Genomic DNA, 21,280 nt, shown 5'->3' with positions numbered 1-21,280 from the left:
TATTAACAATTCTTGTTTGTTTGTTTTTGTATTACTAGAGGTTTATATTTCCTTTGAAATATGCGATTTTGCGACAAGACTACAGCTATTACTTGGACCAAAAGGACAAGATACAAGATTTGGTTATTAACAATTCTTGTTTGTTTGTTTTTGTATTACTAGAGGTTTATATTTCCTTTGAAATATGCGATTTTGCGACAAGACTACAGCTATTACTTGGACCAAAAGGACAAGATACAAGATTTGGTTATTAACAATTCTTGTTCGTTTGTTTTTGTATTACTAGAGGTTTATATTTCCTTTGAAATATGCGATTTTGCGACAAGACTACAGCTATTACTTGGACCAAAAGGACAAGATACAAGATTTGGTTATTAACAATTCTTGTTTGTTTGTTTTTGTATTACTAGAGGTTTATATTTCCTTTGAAATATGCGATTTTGCGACAAGACTACAGCTATTACTAGGACCAAAAGGACAAGATACAAGATTTGGTTTTTAACAATTCTTGTTTGTTTGTTTTTGTATTACTAGAGGTTTATATTTCCTTTGAAATATGCGATTTTGCGACAAGACTACAGCTATTACTTGGACCAAAAGGACAAGATACAAGATTTGGTTATTAACAATTCTTGTTTGTTTGTTTTTGTATTACTAGAGGTTTATATTTCCTTTGAAATATGCGATTTTGCGACAAGACTACAGCTATTACTTGGACCAAAAGGACAAGATACAAGATTTGGTTATTAACAATTCTTGTTTGTTTGTTTTTGTATTACTAGAGGTTTATATTTCCTTTGAAATATGCGATTTTGCGACAAGACTACAGCTATTACTTGGACCAAAAGGACAAGATACAAGATTTGGTTATTAACAATTCTTGTTTGTTTGTTTTTGTATTACTAGAGGTTTATATTTCCTTTGAAATATGCGATTTTGCGACAAGACTACAGCTATTACTTGGACCAAAAGGACAAGATACAAAATTTGGTTATTAACAATTCTTGTTTGTTCGTTTTTGTATTACTAGAGGTTTATATTTCCTTTGAAATATGCGATTTTGCGACAAGACTACAGCTATTACTAGGACCAAAAGGACAAGATACAAGATTTGGTTTTTAACAATTCTTGTTTGTTTGTTTTTGTATTACTAGAGGTTTATATTTCCTTTGAAATATGCGATTTTGCGACAAGACTACAGCTATTACTTGGACCAAAAGGACAAGATACAAGATTTGGTTATTAACAATTCTTGTTCGTTTGTTTTTGTATTACTAGAGGTTTATATTTCCTTTGAAATATGCGATTTTGCGACAAGACTACAGCTATTACTTGAACCAAAAGGACAAGATACAAGATTTGGTTATTAACAATTCTTGTTCGTTTGTTTTTGTATTACTAGAGGTTTATATTTCCTTTGAAATATGCGATTTTGCGACAAGACTACAGCTATTACTTGGACCAAAAGGACAAGATACAAGATTTGGTTATTAACAATTCTTGTTCGTTTGTTTTTGTATTACTAGAGGTTTATATTTCCTTTGAAATATGCGATTTTGCGACAAGACTACAGCTATTACTTGAACCAAAAGGACAAGATACAAGATTTGGTTTTTAACAATTCTTGTTTGTTTGTTTTTGTATTACTAGAGGTTTATATTTCCTTTGAAATATGCGATTTTTCGACAAGACTACAGCTATTACTTGGACCAAAAGGACAAGATACAAGATTTGGTTATTAACAATTCTTGTTTGTTTGTTTTTGTATTACTAGAGGTTTATATTTCCTTTGAAATATGTGATTTTGCGACAAGACTACAGCTATTACTTGGACCAAAAGGACAAGATACAAGATTTGGTTATTAACAATTCTTGTTTGTTTGTTTTTGTATTACTAGAGGTTTATATTTCCTTTGAAATATGCGACTTTGCGACAAGACTACAGCTATTACTTGGACCAAAAGGACAAGATACAAGATTTGGTTATTAACAATTCTTGTTTGTTTGTTTTTGTATTACTAGAGGTTTATATTTCCTTTGAAATATGCGATTTTGCGACAAGGCTACAGCTGTTACTTGGACCAAAAGGACAAGATACAAGATTTGGTTCACAAGTTTCAAAACTATTCATTAACCGAGCCAGAATTATCGTATTGACTTTTTTCTTAGAGTCTAATCTAAACTTACTTGAACGGTAGCATCCTTTTTCCTATTTTCGGATATTTCCGAAACCTTTCATCAGATTTTTAACGTATTTTCATGACTTCTTTTTCATTTTGATGAGTAACCCAAAAACGTGTCGAAATAACAGAATGCAATATAAAAAAAAAGAAAAAAAACTTGCATAGGAAATAAAGCCCTAAGAAAGTTCAGGAGCAAATTCAAAATTTAATGGTAAGCATAATGATTATTTAAAATGATTTTTTGGGAAGAAATATTTTTTTGTCCTAGGTTTAGTTACAAAAGAATCATTTCCACAATGGAACAACGAAGTTACGACAATCAATAAATCCCATTTGATTAGTAATCCGAATTATTACGACAATATTTTTTGTCGATGGTTAGAAAAATATAAACCTAACTTTTCAAAATGCGGATCTTTTTCAATAAAACGCAAATGATGGTCAAGACGTTAAAAGGGTTTGAGAGGGACAGGGTGGGGAGGAAACAATACCATTCTTATTTGTAAGCCTTCATTAGCCTTGTGATATTACAGTTTTGTTATGATGGCAGTCTTACTCATGTTTGTGGTACATTATGTTTGTTTTATACTTGACTTCAGAAAAAAGTAATGTGATTATTTATTTTAATTAATTTTAAAAACAGAGCTTTTTATGGAAGTAAAGAGCAAATTAAAAACTTTGAACGAACAAAAACCATTGCTTGGCTATCCAAAAACTCAAAACAATACAACAAAATATCTTTAAGAACAGAAAAACCCTCAAGTAACCAGCAGATCTAAAAAACTTAAGCAAGTTCTGTTTTGAGTAAAGCACTTGTTTAGAATTATAAAAATATAGAAAAATATCACATCTATTTAGACCATTTATTTTAGATATATGATGAACAAACTACATAGCAGTAATCAGTGTTCAATCTAAGTTTCAACTTCACTCTTTCCTTCCATCAGGAAAATTGGTCTATTTTAAGTATTTTGTATTCATTTTTAGAATTTTAAACGTTTAAACAATAAGCCTTGCAAAAAGACCCTTGTCTAGCTTAAGCAAAGAAACGAAAGAAGTCAACATAAGTTTGTATCTGCTCACTTCACAATCCTAAGAACCTTCACACTTTTCCCTAAGAAGAATCTACAGTTTTTGATGAAAGAGTCAAAAGGGTATTTATCCTTCTTTGAGGATTTTCATACGAAAATTTAAATTATTTATGAAACATTGTCCTTGTAAATCCCTCTAAACAGTGTAAACGTTAAAATTCACATGTTAATTTTATCATTAAATCAAGATTTAGCATAATGTAGTTAACTGTTTTTTCTAGTAGCTTTTAATGCGAGGAATATTTGGAAAACCACTTTATGACGACATTTCAATATATAACAACATGTTCGATATCCAAAACATAACGATATTTCAGGGAGAGAGATAAAAGAGTCCCCAAAAGTGTGACATTATCCCCCAGAGAGGTAACTTTTCAAAAGATAGGTATGTTCGTTTTAGGGTTTTCCATTGAATTACACAGTGAAATTTTCACCACCACCTTTGAGGGGACGTTCTTTCCTTTTTATATTAATTATGCAAGATGTCTTACATTAATAACTTTTTAAAAGTAGTCTAAAACAAAAGAGACTACAAATATTTGCGTTTTCCAAAATTCCATTTTTAAATTTTTTTTATTTTTAACAAGGATTGCGGTTTACGTTGATACTTCTGTAAGATCAATTGAGAGGCCAATTTTTACCCCAATCATGTTATAGTTCAAATGTAATAATTCAGTCTAAGATATCATTAATGCGAGGATGTCACTGGCATTTTAAACAAAAGTCATATCACCAAAATAAAATAAAAATATTCCATTCTGTAAGAACCAACACAAAAAATTTGCTCTAAGTTGGGAGTTACCAGACAGATGTCATCAACCTATTGGGTTTCAGCAATTTGAGTTATAGCAGAAATAAAATCATCAAATGCTATATTCATTCATAAGATGACAGGCCTCATCAATTTCTCCAAGAAAGCAAAACCCAAACTCATTCTCGTTATTTCCTCCTTCCCTCCGTCCCCCTCCTTTCACAAAAAGCGTGGGACAATGAAAAAAAAACGAGGAGAACTCATATCCAGTGAAAACAAGTAAAAACGCAATTATCTTTGACAAGACCGCAAATTGGTGCAAAAACAATTAATAGTGAAACACTATCAAAAATATAAATGATTCAGAGCTGAGGACGGCTGAGATCGGGTGTCGGTCAAAATATTTTGCACTTGTTTTCACTGGCTATGAATTCATATTTGATAATTCCTTACATTCGAAGTTAAATTGAGATCTTTGATAGGACTGGCATTCGGTGTATAATATTCAGTTGCATCCAAAGCAGGCTCCGCCTCCTGGTTTTGAACTTTCGGTATAAGCGACAGAAATTTCTCGGCACTATGGATAAGTGATGTCTTCATTTGATTATTTTCTGCGATTAATAGGTGTCTACCCGAGAGAAGTCCACGAAACACTAAAAACAGCATGATATCTTCACAGTGCAAACTGACAAGTGTGTGCAGTAGCGTCAGGGTTGCCAAACAAAGAGCCTAAAATAGAAATAAAAATGAAACAAAATATAGCAATGGGTCTACAACCTCAATTTTGATTAATGTTATTGGTGAAACGAAGATACTGAATCATAATCAACAATCGTCGTTCTCAAAAGAATCGCAATCAAATTAGGAAACGAGTAAATTGCGAAGACAAGGAGAAGAAAATCCCAAGAAAACCAAAAACTAAATAACGGGTCTATGGCCAGTAGAAAGAAAAGAAAAGACAACAAATCCGACAGATATTTCGCCTGTATAAAAAAGGCATCTTCAGCACTAAAAATAGCAATAATCTATACAACTAATTAAAGAGAAAACAAGAGCTAAGAGCTCATATGGCACTTGTGACGAGGCGAGAAGAGCTAAGAGCCAAGAGATCATATGGTATGAGCTCTAACAAAATTCTATGAATCAATAGATTGATTTAAAAAGGAAAATGAGAGGCTTAATGCCGGTCAGGATTTAAAATAAGAGCTCTGAGTCACGATGTCCTTCTAACTATCAAAATTCATTAAGATCCGATCACCCACTCGTAAGTTATAAATACCTAGTTTTTTCTAATTTTTCCTCTCCCTTTAGCCCCCCAGATGGTCGAATCTGGGAGAACGACTTTATCAAGTCAAATTGTGCAGCTCCCTGACACGCCTACCAATTTTCATCGTCCTAGCACGTCCAGAAGCACCTAACTCGCCAAATCACTGAACCCCTCCCCCTAACTCCTCCAAAGAGAGTGAATCCAGTACGACTCTGTCAATCACGTATCAAGGTCATTTGTTTATTCTATCCAGTAAGCTTCATCCCGATTCCTCCACTCCAAGGGTTTTTCCGAGATTTCCCCCTCCAACACCCCCAATGACAAAAGATCTGGTCGGGATTTGAAATAAGAGCTCTGAGACATGAATTCCTTCTAAAAATCAAATTTCAATAAGATCCGATTATCTATACGTAAGATAAAAATACCCCAATTTTCACGTTTTCCAAGAATTCCGGTTTCCCCCTCCAGCTCCCCCCAATGTCACAGGATCTGGTCGGAATTAAAAATTAGAACTTTAAAGCACAAGATCCTTCTAAATATCAAATTTCATTAAGATCTGGTCACCCTTTCGTAAGTTACAAATACCTCAATTTTCAAAATTATCCCCCCCCCCTCCCATTCCACCAAAAAGAGCAGATCCGGTCCGGTTATGTCAGTCACGTATTTTACGACAGGTTTCTATTCTTCCCATCCAGTTTCATCCTGATCTCACCGCTTTAAGTATTTTCTAAGATTTCCGCCCCCCCAACTGCCCCCCCCCCCAATTACGCTTGATCCGGTTGAGATTTAAAACAGGAGATCTGAGTTACGAAGTCCTTCTAAATATGAAGTTTCATGAAGATCCGATCACTCCTTCGTAAGTTAAAAATACGTAATTTTTTCTTATTTTTCAGAATTAACCCCCCCCCCTTCCTATAGAGCGGATCCGTTCCAATTATGTAAATCACGTATGTAAGACTTCTGCTTATTTTTACCACCAAGTCTCATTCCGATCCCTCCAATCTAAGCTTTTTCCATGATTTTAGGTTCCCCCACCCCAAACTTCCCCCAATGTCACTAGATCCGGTCAGGATCTAAAATAAGGGCTTTGAGACACGATATCCTTCTAAATATCAAATTTCATTGAGATCCGATCACCCGTTCGTAAGTTAAAAATACCTCATTTTTTCTAATTATTCAGAATTAACCCCTCCCCCAACTACCACGAAGAGAGTGGATCCGTTCCGGTTATGTCAATCATGTATCTAGGACTTGTGCTTATTTTTCCCACCAAGTTTCATCCTGATCCCTCCACTCTAAGTGTTTTCCAAGATTTAGGTTTACCTCTCCCAACTCCCCCCCCCCAATGTCACCAGATCCGGTCGGGATTTAAAATAAGAGCTCTAAGACACGATAGCCTTCAATTTCATTGAGATCCGATCACCCGTTCGTAAGTTAAAAATACCTCATTTTTTCTAATTTTTCAGAATTACCCCCCCCCCCCCAACTACCCCAAAAAGAGCGGATCCGTTCCGATTATGTCAATCATGTATCTGGAACTTGTGCTTATTTTTCCCATCAAGTTTCATCCCGATCCCTCCACTCTAAGTGTTTTCCAAGATTTTAGGTTTACCACCTCCAACTCCCCCCAATGTCATCAGATCCGGTCGGGATTTAAAATAAGAGCTCTGGGACACAATATCATTCCAAACATCCGATTTCATTAAGATCCCATCACCCGCTCAGAAGTTAAAAATACTTCCTTTTTTCTATTTTTTCCGAATTAACAGGCCCCCCACTCCCCCCCCCCCCAGATGGTCAAATCGGGAAAAAGACTATTTCCAATTTAATCTGGTCCGGTCCCTGATACGCTTGCCAAATTTCATCGTCCTAGCTTACCTGGAAGTTCTTAAAGTAGCAAAACCGGGACCGACAGACAGACCGACAGAATTTGCGATTGCTACATGTCACTTGGTTAATACCAAGTGGCATAAAAATAAAATCTGAAACGAATCTATAATATTTGGAATTAATCTAAAAATTAAACATAAAATAAATAGTCCTATGATGGGAAAAGTTAAAATAAGGTTGGATTATGTTAGTTTAGATTAGGTTGGACTGATTTTGGTTCTAAATATCAGAAATGGGTTAAAAACCTAACTTAAGCTAACCTAAACCAACTTAATCTTTTCTAACCAAACTTGCTTGGGGCACTGGGAGTGGGGTTCATAAGTCTGAATCTAGTAGCCTTTAATATTTGAAACTGAGTTATAGTAGACAGACCCATCTTGTTCAAAATAGTATCAAATACATATATGTTGCTGCCCATATGTCATCCCACTGGGATCAAACAAAATTTTTCATGTATTTTTTTGTCATCTTCTTCTTCGGATTTCCTCTAACTGCCACGCAAGTGCGGTTCTGGGGAGCCCATCTTCCACGATACAAATGAAGTATCCCAAGTAGCCCTATTCCTCTTTTCTGTATGATATCTACTACAGGTATGGATACGATACGGAGCGGACTATCAGATTTGTGACGTGGTCTCCCCAGTTAATCCCTCACGAAGATATTTATTCTCGAAAGCAAGGTTCGTCTGTTCTCGAAGCTTGGTTAGATTCCAGTAATCAAAGCTACACAGGGGGCCAAAGAGGCATTATTATTCAATTATTGTTGAATAACCATATTTTCACTTTCTCACCATATTGGCTTTAGTAAATAAAAGCTCCATTGGCTTGTTCAATCTTTAGACCACACCTCGTACTCGCTGGATCCGTTTCTTTGGACTGTACTACCAAGGTATCTAAACTCCACTGTCTACTCTGTGATTTTATATCTGCAGTGTATGCCCAGAGGAAGGGCCTATCCAGAATTTTTCTTCGGGGCGTTTTACAATTTTCAAACCATAAAAATACAAAAAACAAAAAACAATTAGGCCACAAAAATATACTTAAAGCATACAACAATTAAAGACAGAAGCATATTGGACACTCTAGAATAAAGTTCTCCGTACCTTGGATTTAGCCATGATCCTCATTACAAGAGAGTCCATAACACACTGACCCTCATATTTTTCAACAGCTAAGAAACGTAGAAAAGCACCCAATAAGGCCCTGTTAGCAATCCTCTTTAAGCACAAGTTGAAATAGCATGTAGCTGCAGTTATTTCGCGGACTGTGTTCTAAAAATGAAACATTATTGATTATTTCTTAAGTTACCCAGCTAATCAAGCTCCATGAAAATAGGTCATTTTTTATTAACAATGAAAAGATGATAAGCTAAAGAGACAAGGTAGAATATTTAAAAGGGAAAATATTGCCAGTCCAAACTTTGAAACCGAAAAATGAAAATTCCAGACGTTGTTAACGACAAGAAGTATGTGCTGATACTGCTTCTCTATTTCTCTTCTCAAGAATATAAAAAGTTCCAATTGTATGTTAGGAAGGGATAAAGAGAGATGAGAGAGAGAGAGTGAGAGAGAGAGAGAGAAAAAAGAAAGAGAGAGAGACTAAGCAAAAAAGAGCAAGAAACTTGGAAACAATGTCAATTCCTTTTATACCTCCGAACTACAAAGACCTTTTATTAAATTTGATTCTACTAAATTTTCATTTTAAACTTCATACTACAAGTAAATGATTAAAACAAATCAATTAACAAGAAATTTGACTAAGAATTTGTTTTTCTTAAATAGATACTAATAGTATATATTGGTCTTTCTAAGGGTTTCGATAGTATTGTACACAGTCAGGCTCTTTATACTTACGGCATTAACCTTTCGTTGATTTTTCTTCTTAAGTTCTAGCATGGTAAATCCTATCTTCGAATTAAAACTAATGGTACTCTTTTTTCTTTTAATGTCCCTGTTCGTCGGGGTGTACGGCAGGGCGGAGTGTTATCTCCAAGTATTTTTAAATTTTGTATTTCTAGTATTTTTGAGAATATATCTTCTATGTGTCTTGATGGGTTAACTGATATTTCATACCTTGCTTATGCTGATGATATTCTTCTAATTAGCCGGTCTAAACTCAGACTATCGCAGATGGTTAATAAAGTTTCTTATTATTTTACTAAAATCGGTCTTTCGCTTAACGTTGGTAAATGTGAGTATCTTTCTCTAAATTCTCTATCCCCTCCTAAGCCTCTAAGCTTTCTTCCGTCCCTCATGTAGATTCGATGCGGTGGTTGGGTATTACGCTTACCAAAAATTTAAAAACTATTCGTGAGTGTGCCGTCCGGGATGCTAAGGCGAAGATCCAGGTTGGTTACTCTAAAATTGTAGCTAATCGAGGCAAATTTAATCGCATTGCCTTTGAAAAGCTATATTCTACTTTTTCAGATCATTCTGTTCTTTACCTTTCTGGGCTTTATCCTATACTTGGGAATAAGGATTTTAGTGATGTTCGGGTGGCCTATTTCCGTTTTTGTAAATATCTTCTATATCTTCCTCTTTGGTATAGGAATAGAAAATTAATAAACAAGTTTCACCTCCCGAATATTACTGAAAAGCTGACTGGTTTACACAAAAGGATTTCGGAAACAGCGTATCGGCGATTGTCGCCTCATCATGGCTTATTTCGTTTTTTTCATTAAAATTATTTATTTAATATTATTGTTGTTTAACTGTTTTTGGTGATTTATTGGTTTTTTTTTTGTTTGTGTAATGTCATTGTTGATTTTCGCTTGTGTTTATACTCAACTATTTATAGTTTTATGTAAGTGGGTTGTAAATAAATACATATTATACATAACCGTGAATATTTGGTTTACAAAACGGACAAAGTGCAATTGAGGCATTGGAATTACCTCCTATTTACAAGGTTCGTGTTTAAGTAAGAATAATTATTTAATTACAGGAATACAATTTATTTCATATTTAGACTCATAATTCGACTCTTACAAAGAGAGGAGGTAAATTAAAACAAAGACAAATTATATGAAAACAAAGAAAATCATGGCGAAAATCAAAAACTTTGCTGTGGTTTCAGAGGAGACACCAAATCCGAGATGGGTAATTGAAGGTTTACTTGAGTTGGTCAATTTAGCGATTAACCTTGCTATTTTTAAGCAACCATAATGATATTATTCATTATTACAAGTTTTAAGCCATTATACAACAATGCTGTTAATAAACCATTGCAACAAAAAGCCTCCTGAAGCCAGCATAGTTGCACACACTCCTCCACCCCAATCTATTCAAAGCTTCCCTCTTTACCCGTGCCAAGAAATTCCAATTTTCTTTAAACCCTTTCTTAAGACCTCTTTCCTCCCAATCCGGGACGGTCTGCTTTTCATTAGGTCCTAGATGGATGGACAAAAAGGCGATCTTTGGCAATGTGTCATCCTATGTCCACAAAAGTGTCCTCGCCAACTGAACATTTTCTTAGTATAACCCCAGAAAGTGGGATAGAATCACATTTTCGTAAAGCTTGATACGGTCAGTCAAACAGTTAACCAACACTATCCTAAGATAGTTCCTCTGGAAAGCAGCAAACATATCTTCCTCCGTCCTCCAAAGCGCCCACGTTTTAGAACCATAATAGACTATTGTAATTACACAAGCTTCCAATACTCTAATATTGGTACTTATCTTCCTATTCTTCTAAATTTTTCCCAACTGCAAAAACAACACCCTGGGTATAGACCATTCTACTTTTAACATATCTACTACATCCATCATCTTTACTAATAATGTTACTCACGTAATTAAAGTTACCCACTAGATCGATCTTCTTATGACCCAAACTCGCCTCTTCACCCTAATTTACTACTAGTCTAAGCGACTTGACTTTCTTAGCATTAATTTTCAAACATATTCTTGGGCCACCAAAATTTATTTATTTTACCAAAGTTTTCATCAGTACACCCAAATCATCTGCATAATCTTTCAGCATTAGGCTAACTCTAGGCACTACCAGATGGTGATTTTTTATTCTAACATCAATAACAGCACTGCTGCATAACCAAGCATCTTGTGCCGCTCTTGCCAGTCTTCGATTTACAAGAGCATAATCATTATGGTTGGCCATCTTATCATCATCCTAGTATCGTGCCAGCTTACAGGCCACTTTACGACCAAACACTGTTTTTGTTATACCTAAATTGTTATACCTACAACAGCATTCTATATCCGTTGCTATTTTCCTTTCCAACACCAAATTATCTAGATTAAGGTATCATTTATCCCTATTCCTATCAAAATGGGCATTAAACCCCCCAAATCAAATAGAGTAACACTTTTTTGGAATCCTGTCTATTTGTTCCTGTAACTGTAAGTAAAATTCATGTGAGCCACTACTATCTATGTCAGGTGGTGTTACAGGGGGACAAACTACTATGACTCGTACCTTGTACTTTTTTAATATAAAATGTTTAATCCCTTTCTAATCTAAGCAAGAGTTAGAATCTTCATTATTCGTCCTACACCCTTCTCCCTACCTATAAACCTCATCCTCCTATCTGAATAAATAAATTCAATCTCACCAATATCATGTTTCCTATCCTTGGGAGGTGAGTATGAACTAATAATGCTTTTTGGTTATTTCCAAAATTCCATGGGTTAACCAGATTCTTTTTCTTTTAAGAAATTCATTCTTGTGGTCAAATCGCATTCAATAGAGCACAATAATAACCCATATTCAATAATGTATTGTTATTAATTGTAATAAGCTTTATTTCACGGGGGGTAGACCGTGATGATGGTGGACAGATTTTTCAGGACATACTTATGCTGATCCGGAGCCTAGCGGGTTTATCAGCATTTGTATAATAAAATATTTACATTACCCCTGATAATAATTCTGCAATACCCAGGAAATTTTGAAAATAATTGAGTGCTTACATACTTATAAGGTACAATTATAAAGCCAATATATTAAAAACTCCTTATAACGGGGAATTGAACGGGTCATATGATAAAGAATGAACGTAAGCTCATTGAAACTGAAACATTCATTATTAGTAGTAGCCTTGGCTTTAGTGGTAGTATTGTCATTGGTACACCTTTCTAGGATATGGTGCAATACTTGAATTACTTAGATGCTTGATTCCCTGATGTTCGTCTCTTATTATTGAAACTAAAAAAAAAGCCATAGGCTTTTCCCTGTTTGTAATTTCAACGTAAGGAAAGATAAAAATCTGGGTTGCAGCGGTAGCCAACAGCCTAGAAAGAGGCAATCACGTCCAATTCGGGTTGCAGCAGTAGCTAGCGACCCCGTAAGAGATGATCATGTCCGATACTCTTCTTTTTTGCTTAAACCAGGGCATTTCGTATCTAAGAAGTTGGCGTAGGTGGTCGTAGTAACTTCAAAATGGGCTCATGGGATTAGAAATCAGATACTCTAGCGCCTTTTTTAAGATTCAGAGTGATCAGAAGGTGGATACCCTCCCCCCCTCACAACTCGTATTTTCCCAAAATGTGTCCGATAGTAATTCTCAGATGGCCATTTGTCGTCGTAGAAACTTCGAAAACAGCTCATTTAATTGGAAATAGTCAATCCCTTTTTGACAGTCAGAACTGACTGGAGGGCAACTAGCCCCCCTCTCACGCCCAACATTTCCCTAAAAACATTCAATCAAAATTTTTAGATAGCTATTTTGTTCAACATAGTTGAAAATCCGAAAATTATGTCTCTGAGGATGAAACCTCCCCCCTCCCAAAGCACTCAGGGCAAGAGTTGCAAGTTATGCCCTGGCGGCATTTAAGGTTTATATAGAAAGGATGATCATTAGACCTTCGGATGGGCTCATTGAATTGGTTATAAAAATTTCTAGTGCCCTCTTTAATATTCAGAGTGATCGGTGGTTGGATACCTCCCCCCCCCCCACTCACTTCAAATTTTCCTGAAATGCATGTGATAAAAATTTCGAGACGGCCATTTGTTACCGTAGAAACTTCTAAAAGGGCTTATCATATTGGAAACTGAAATGGCTATTGTCCCTTTTAATAGTCAGAAGTGATTAGAGGGCAACTAACCCGTCTCTTACGCCCATAATTTCCCTAAACACAGCCAATTAAAATATTGAGATAGCTATTTTGTTCAGCGTAGTTAAACGGTCAGGAAGTTATGTCTTTGAGGATGACAACCCTCCACAGCCCTCAGGGCAAGGCTGTGGAGGGTTCTCGGATTTTAAATGATTACGTGAACATATTTTTAGAGCCCTGTCGACTAAAGAAATTACTACCCCCTCTTTTTACACAAGATTTTTGACACCGGATTTTTGTTTTTCACGCTATAGGTGATTGTCTTTTACTAGATTGCTGGTAACACAAATTAATAGTTTAAATAGTAAGACACGAACCTCAGAAAATCAGGAAGCTAAATAAGTTAGGTTGCTAGTAATGCATAATACTTTAGTTGCTAGGAGTAATAGTTCGTGCTTTAATGTAATTAAATAAAAAAAACAAGGTTTTTTTTAACTGAAAGTAAGGGGCGACATTAAAACTTAAAAAGAACAGAAATTACTTCGTATATGAAAGAGGCTGCTTCCTCATCAATGCCCCGCTCTTTACGCTAAATTTTTTTTACTTTTTTAAAAAGAAGAGTTGAGAGAAAGAATCAAACTTCAGCGTACAGAGCGGGACATTGATGAGGAAGCATCCTTTGCAAGGCAAAGGATACATATTCAATCTAATTGGTAACTTCTCTTTCATTGATTTCAACGTTTTTGAATCAATGCATGTTTTGACTTTGGCTCTCCGCAGAGAAATAATTAAAATGAAATTTGTATATTTATTCTTTTGGCTAAATGGCTTTCTCATAGTTTTGACTGAATGATTTTGAGAAAAAAAGGGAGCGGGAGAGGAAGCCTAGTTGCCCTCCGATTTTTTCGTTACTTAAAAAGGCAACAAGAACTTTTAGTTTCTTACGAATGTTTTTATTAGCAAAAGATATACGCAACTTATAAATTAGCTTACGTAACGGATTTTTGTATTCTCATGTTTTTATTACATATATGAGGGGTTTACCCCCTCGGCAGTGCCTCGCTCTTTACACTAAAGCTTAAATTTTGTCCCTATTCATTAAGAATGACCCCTGAATCACAAAAGCCGTAGAATAAATAGTTGAAATTACTAAAAATACTTTAGCGTAAAGAGCGAGGTATTAGGAGGAGGTGAGCCCCTCATATGCGTAATAATTTATGTTCGTTTTAAGTTTTAATGCTGCTCCTTATTTCCAGGAGAAAAAACTTTTTCATATTTATTTTTTCATTATTTTTTAAATAATGCTAGAAAATCCTGCGCTGCCTTCATGGAAATGTTCTTCCCACATGACAAATTCCTCGATGGAAAGTTTCCCCACCATATCCCCCTCTTCTCAACCCTTCCCAATGACCATTACTATATGTAAGCCCTGGTTAAAGTTTGTAACTTGCAGCCCCACCGACTGGGACTGTGGGGGAGTAAGTCGTCCCCAAAGACATAGTTATAAGGTTTTCCGACTACGCTGAAAAAAATGGCTATCTCAGAATTTTGATCCGTTGACTTTGGGAAAATAATTAGCATGGGAGGGGGCCTAGGTGCCCTCCAATTTTTTGGTCACTTAAAAAGGGCACTAGAACTTTTCATTTCCGTTAGAATTAGCCCTCTCGCAACATTCTAGGACCACTGGGTCGATACGATCACCCCGGGGAAAAAAACAACAAAAAAAAACAAGAGCTAAGAGCTCATATGGCACTTGTGACGAGGCGAGAAGAGCTAAGAGCCAAAAGCTCACATGGTATGAGCTCTAACACAATTCTAAGAATGAATAGATTGATTTAAAAGGAAAATAAGAGGCTTAATGCCGGTCAGGATTTAAAATAAGAGCTCTGAGTCACGATGCCCTTCTAAATATCAAAATTCATTCAGATCCGATCGCCCACTCGTACGTTATAAATACCTCATTTTTCTAATTTTTTCTCTCCCTTTAGCCCCCCAAATGGTCAAATCTGGAAAAAGGAGTTTATCAAGTCAATTTGTGCAGCTCCCTGACACACCTACCAATTTGCATCGTCCTAGCACGTCCAGAAGCACCAAACTCGCCAAATCACTGAACTCCTCCCCCAACTCCCCCAAAGAGAGCGAATCCAGTACGGTTGATAATGCTATGGTTACGGTTTGACGGAATCCAGTACGGTTACATCGATCACGTATCAAGGACATTTGCTTATTCTATCCACCAAGCTTCATCTCGATTCCTCCACTCCAAGTGTTTTCCAAAATTTCCCCCTCCGACTTCCCTCAATGTCAAAAGATCTGTTCAAGATTTGAAATAAGAGCTCTGAGACATGAATTACTTCTAAATATCAAATTTCATTAAGATCCGATCACCAATTCGTAAGATAAAAATACCCCAATTTTCACGTTTTTCAAGAATTCCGGTTTCCCCCTCCAACTCCCCCCCAATGTCACAGGATCTGGTTGGAATTTAAAATTACAGCTTTAAAGCACAAGATCCTTCTAAATATCAAATTTCATTAAGATCTGGTCGCCCTTTCGTAAGTTACAAATACCCCAATTTTCAAAATTACCTCCCCCCCCAAACTCCACCAAAGAGAGCAGATCTGGTCCGGTTATGTCAGTCACGTATCTGAGACAGGTTTTTATTCTTCCCATCCAGTTTCATCCTGATCTCTCCCCTTTGAGTATTTTCTAAGATTTCCGGTCCCCTCAACTGTCTGCCCCCCCCCCAATGACGCTGAATCCGGTTGAGATTTAAAATAAAAAATCTGAGTTACGGAGTCCTTCTAAATATGAAGTTTCATGAAGATCAGATCCCTCCTTCGTAAGTCAAAAATACGTCAATGTTTTCAATTTTTCAGGATTACCCCCCCCCTCCCCTTCCTATTGAGCGGATCCGTTCCAATTATGTAAATCACGTATCTAAGACTTCTGCTCATTTTTACCACCAAGTTTCATCCCGATCCCTCCAATATAAGCATTTTCCGTTATTTTAAGTTCCCCCACCCCAAACTCCCCCAAATATCACCAGATCCTGTCGGGATTTAAAATAAGAGCTTTGAGACACGGTATCCTTCTAAATATCAAATTTCATTGAGATCCGATCACTCGTTCGTAAATTAAAAATATGTCATTTTTCTAATTTTTCAGAATTAACCCTCCCCCCAAATACCCCAAAGAGAGCAGATCCGTTCCGGTTATGTCAATCATGTATCTAGGACTTGTGCTTATTTTCCCCTCCAAGTTTCATCCCGATCCCTCCACTCTAAGTGTTATCCAAGATTTCCCCCCCAACTTCCCCCCCCCCCAATGACGCTGAATCCGGTTGAGATTTAAAATAAGAGATCTGAGTTACGATGTCCTTCTAAATATGAAGTTTCATGAAGATCAGATCACTCCTTCGTAAGTTAAAAATACGTCATTTTTCCAATTTTTCAGGATTACCCCACCCCCTTCCTATAGAGCGGATCCGTTCCAATTATGTAAATCACATATCTAAGACTTCTGCTTATTTTTCCCACCAAGTTTCATCCCGATCCCTCCAATCTGGGCATTTTCCATGATTTTAGGTTCCCCCACCCCAAACTCCCCCAATGTCACCAGATCCGGTCGGGCTTTAAAATAAGAGCTTTGAGATACGATATCCTTCTAAATATCATATTTCATTGAAATCCGATCACTCGTTCGTTAAAGTTAAAATACCTCATTTTTCTAATTTTTCAGAATTACCCCCCCCCCCCCAATACCCCAAAGAGAGCGGATCCATTCCGGTTATGGCAATCATGTATCTTGTGCTTATTTTCCCCACCAAGTTTCATCCCGATCCCTCCACTCTAAGTGTTTTCCAAGATTTTAGGTTTCCCCCTCCCAACTCCCTCCCCCCCCAATGTCACCAGATTCGGTCGGGATTTAAAATAAGCGCTCTGAGACACGATATCCTACTAAATATCAAATTTTATTGAGATCCGACCACCCGTTCGTAAGTTAAAAATACCTAATTTTTTCTATTTTTTTCAGAATTACCCCCCCCCCCAACTACCCCAAAGAGAGCGGACCCGTTCCGGTTATGTCAATCATGTATTTAGGACTTGTGCTTATTTTCCCTACAAAGTTTCATCCCGATCCCTCCAGTCTAAGTGTTTTCCAAGATTTAGGTCCCCCCCTCCCAACTCCCCCCCCCCCAATGTCACCAGATCCGGTCGGGATTTATAATAACAGCTCTGAGATACGATATCCTTCCAAACATCAAATTTCATTAAGATCTGATCAACAGTTCGTAAGTTTAAAATACTTCATTTTTTCTATTTTTTCCGAATGAACGGGCCCCCCACTCCCCCCCCCCAGATGGTCAAATCGGGAAAATGACTATTTCTAATTTGATCTGGTCTGGTCCCTGATATGCCTGCCAAATTTCATCGTCCTAGCTTACCTGGAAGTGCCTAAAGTAGCAAAACTGGGACCGACAGACAGACCGACAGAATTTGCGATTGCTATATGTCACTTGGTTAATACCAAGTGCCATAAAAAACAAACAAACAAATAAACACGCATCCGTGATCTGCCTTCTGGCAAAAAATACAAAATTCCACATTTTAGTAGATAGGAGCTTGAAACTTCTACAATAGGGTTCTCTGATACGCTGAATCTGATGGTGTGATTTTCGTTAAGATTCTATGACTTTTAGGGAGTGTTTCCCCCTATTTTCTAAAATAAGACACATTTTCTCAGGCTTAGGACTAGTTACCTAACTTTTGATAGGTAAAACTAAACTTGATGAAACTTATATATTTAAAATCAGCATTAAAATGCGATTCTTTTGATATAACTATTGGTATCAAAATTCCATTTTTTAGAGTTTTGGTTACTATTGAGCCGGGTCGCTCCTTACTACAGTTCGTTTACCACGAACTGTTTGATTAATTAATCACTTTTTTTGTGCAGTATTTGAGCAACAGCTATATTCAGCATTTCAGTCTGAATGAGTTATTAATGCGTCTTTTTTATTCTTTCCTCCGCAACAATTGGGTATATGTAAAAATTCTCCAACAGTAGAGGGGGGCACACCAAAAATATTTTTTCTTACCCACCAGAACTATTCAATCATATTCTGCTTTTATTGGCAACAAATTACACTTTTGATCATTCGAGAAAAAAAGATTGGATACGAAAGAAAATAAGTAAGACTTGAGCAGGGACGAACGCATAATTTTATTTTGGGAGAAGGCACTTCGGAAAAAGTACCAAAAATAGGTAAATTCCTTCCAAAAAACTTTGATTATAGGAACTATGTTAAAAATCTTGATATTAGGGAAGAGGCTTGTCTGAAAATCATTCTTCTGCGTACGTGCCTGCTTCAGTCTTAACTAACTAAGTAAACTCAAGCAAAATAGCAACTAGGATGGCAAATTAAATAGAAGCAACACAGCTAAAAGTAAGGAGTTGCGCACTTATTTACTTCGTGTGCGCTGGAAGCATTAGTATCAGGCTCAGATGTATTAGTATCATGGCCATACTAGACTGGCACAGTAAGTATGGTCTGTGGCACAAGGTCAAGTAAATGTGCGCAGCTCCTTGGGTATAAGTTGATTAGTCATAGCATGCTCCATAAAGTTCCATTAAATATTAGATAAGTAAATAGAAAAGTGAAATCAAAGCGACAGTTGTTGACAATTGACTGACCGAAAAATGAGGGGCCTCTAGCTTCTCTACAGGCAAGCCAATAGCATCCTAAAGAAAAAGTGACATTAATGTTCCAATCAATATAAATGTATTTGTTACTATTTTGGTCGTAAACCACAGGTGTAACAGGCATTGATAAAAAACTAGACTACAAAGTTGGCTCGCCTTCATTATTCATGTTCGAAGTATAGAAGGAGCACATCCAACTTCACAGGGCGTAGGCTAACTTCGTGGATGGAGATGCACAAAGTTCGGATCCTGAGAGGGGGAAGGGGCATGGGAATATTTTTATGGAGGTAAAACTTATGGGAAACATTTATTTTTTATCTACAATTTTCAATTCTGGGAATGCGGGGTTCTTTGCACCTATCTGACAAATGGAAATTCTCCAAACTGCCGTGTCGGCAGGTGTAGTCGTAGAGCCAAATAATTTTTAGCTTGGCTCATCATAAAGTGAAATTAAAATGCAGCAAAAATCATACATCCATACAGGTATAGTCCTTAGGGAGAGGTATGTCAGAAGATTATTCTTTGACTGATGGAGAAAAGGAAAATTGGACATTTTAGGCCATGTTGTTTTACTTTTACTGAGACCCGCCTTTGAGGGAGAGGGATGTCGAAGTAGTTTTCTTTGACTTACAGGAGAAATAGGAAAATTGTTAATTTTAGGCCATATTGTTTTACGTTTCTTGAGAGACCCATCTTTGAGGGAGGGGGTACTACATTTCACTTGCGTGCAGGCACAGCAGAAATTGCAAAGGATTCAAATGCGGATCTTTTGCATCGATGTCTTGAAATCTGATGCAATTTAAGAAAAAGCAATGTCCAAGGGTTAGATACGAAATGTATTAGATACTGTCATGAATCGCCTACGTAAATTATACTTCTAGCTAAATCCTTTTTCATGTCGTCTTTGTCTGTGTGTGATTGCGTAAATGAGTGCCGAGATACTGAACTCGGACTGTGATGAACTTCAATTTGAGTCACTTTGTTAGTTGCGATTTGTGTGGTTTAAAATAAAGAAGAGATTTTTCGTCTTTGGATACCTTATTGGAACAGGAAGAAATTAGTCGGAAACAGATACTAGCACGGGAAATTCCTTTCCTCAGATTATTTCAAAGTTCCTTCCCGTAAGTTTCACAAAAGAAAATGCTCCTTCGTACTTTGAAACCAACCCTCCACCTTACCTGGATAGGGATTCAGCTCTCTGGCATATGACGTACAATTATGACAGATCTGAATTATACTGTGACAGAACAGTTAACCAAAGGTGTAATTTGCAAAGGGACATTGTGGAGTGGGGCAACTCCCTCCTCCAATTTTTTTGGGATTTTTTTTGGGGATTAATGTGGAACAGCTTCAAAAATTAACTTTCGACAAGATACAGACTCTTGGAGTTCCAACTAAAATTGAATCCTTCATTCCTCTGCTTTATACAATAAAAGCTGAGAGTAATTAGCCAAAGAAAATCTAACTGATATACAATATTGATATTATGACTTGAAATTTGAAATTCTTATAGCATTGTAACAACAAACTGATACATCTTGGAGTACACGCGAATTAGAACTGAGTCCATGAAAGTGTGAGAAAAAACATATCAGAAAATGGACTTTTCACTTTAAAATTGACACCTTCATCATAGACGCAACTAGCTATGGGAAGGTACAATGAAAACTGTCCATTGTATTTGGTTTTATTTGCTCTTTTTCTAACTGGGATATCTGTCCAAGTACAGCGAAATGTTTTATGTAATGGCAAATTTTTGACCTACTGTCCAAATGATATAAATTAATCCTTTGTGGTACAATTTTAGTCGGAAAACTGGTACACTTTTATTTCAAAAGATTGGCAACGCTGCTACTTTGATTGTAAATGGCAGGTGTAAAAGGTTTTGGTAACTATAGCGTGAAAACTAGACTGTATCATAGCGTAAAATTGTAATGGATGATAATGACTCTTTTTCGATTACTAGTCTCGAAAACAAAAACACGAAGAAAAAAAACTTAACAAAAACGAGATCATGAGTACAAAAAAGAAAACTTTTCCTATTACAATAGCCGGTGCCAGCAGAGACAAGTCGTTTAAAAAAAACGGTTGATTGTAATTGTTGGCTTAAAGAGGCGCAAAAAAAGCGTTTAAGTGCTAATCACAGTTCTTTTGTACAGCAAATCAAGAGACGAACAGGTTATTAATCGAAACCGCAAACGGCAACAAAAACAAATTTGAAACAAAGATCACAAAACTAGAAATATTATACAATTAAAAAATAAATTATAAAAATAAGCACGCAAAAATAAATAAAAAACTTTTTTAACAATGTATGGCAAAAACAAAATATATACTGTAGTTGCAAAAGAAGGTTTGGAGGCATACTCACAGCAATTTTGC

General features: G+C 36.3%; 1 protein-coding gene across 7 annotated transcripts in view; it reads right to left on the bottom strand.

Annotated features, from left to right (window-relative positions):
• LOC136037581 (FHF complex subunit HOOK-interacting protein 1B-like) overlaps positions 1 to 21,280 on the bottom strand; it is a 90,979-nt gene that overhangs the window by 34,722 nt on the left and 34,977 nt on the right. For 5 of the 7 annotated variants that reach the window (XM_065720310.1, XM_065720304.1, XM_065720314.1 and 2 more), the window contains exons 6-8: positions 18,890 to 18,937; positions 8,285 to 8,452; positions 4,479 to 4,754 (exon numbers count right to left, since the gene is read on the bottom strand). In XM_065720310.1, the coding sequence (XP_065576382.1) occupies positions 4,479 to 4,754; positions 8,285 to 8,452; positions 18,890 to 18,937 (492 nt within the window). The remainder of the gene's footprint in view (positions 1 to 4,478; positions 4,755 to 8,284; positions 8,453 to 18,889; positions 18,938 to 21,280) is intronic. The other 2 variants (XM_065720333.1, XM_065720327.1) reach the window with 1 other exon arrangement.

The sequence above is a fragment of the Artemia franciscana genome, chromosome 2, assembly GCF_032884065.1.
Source record: "Artemia franciscana chromosome 2, ASM3288406v1, whole genome shotgun sequence".
Lineage (NCBI taxonomy): Eukaryota > Metazoa > Arthropoda > Branchiopoda > Anostraca > Artemiidae > Artemia > Artemia franciscana.
Note: the sequence above shows the minus strand (reverse complement) of the source record. Positions and strands in the feature narration are given on the sequence as shown.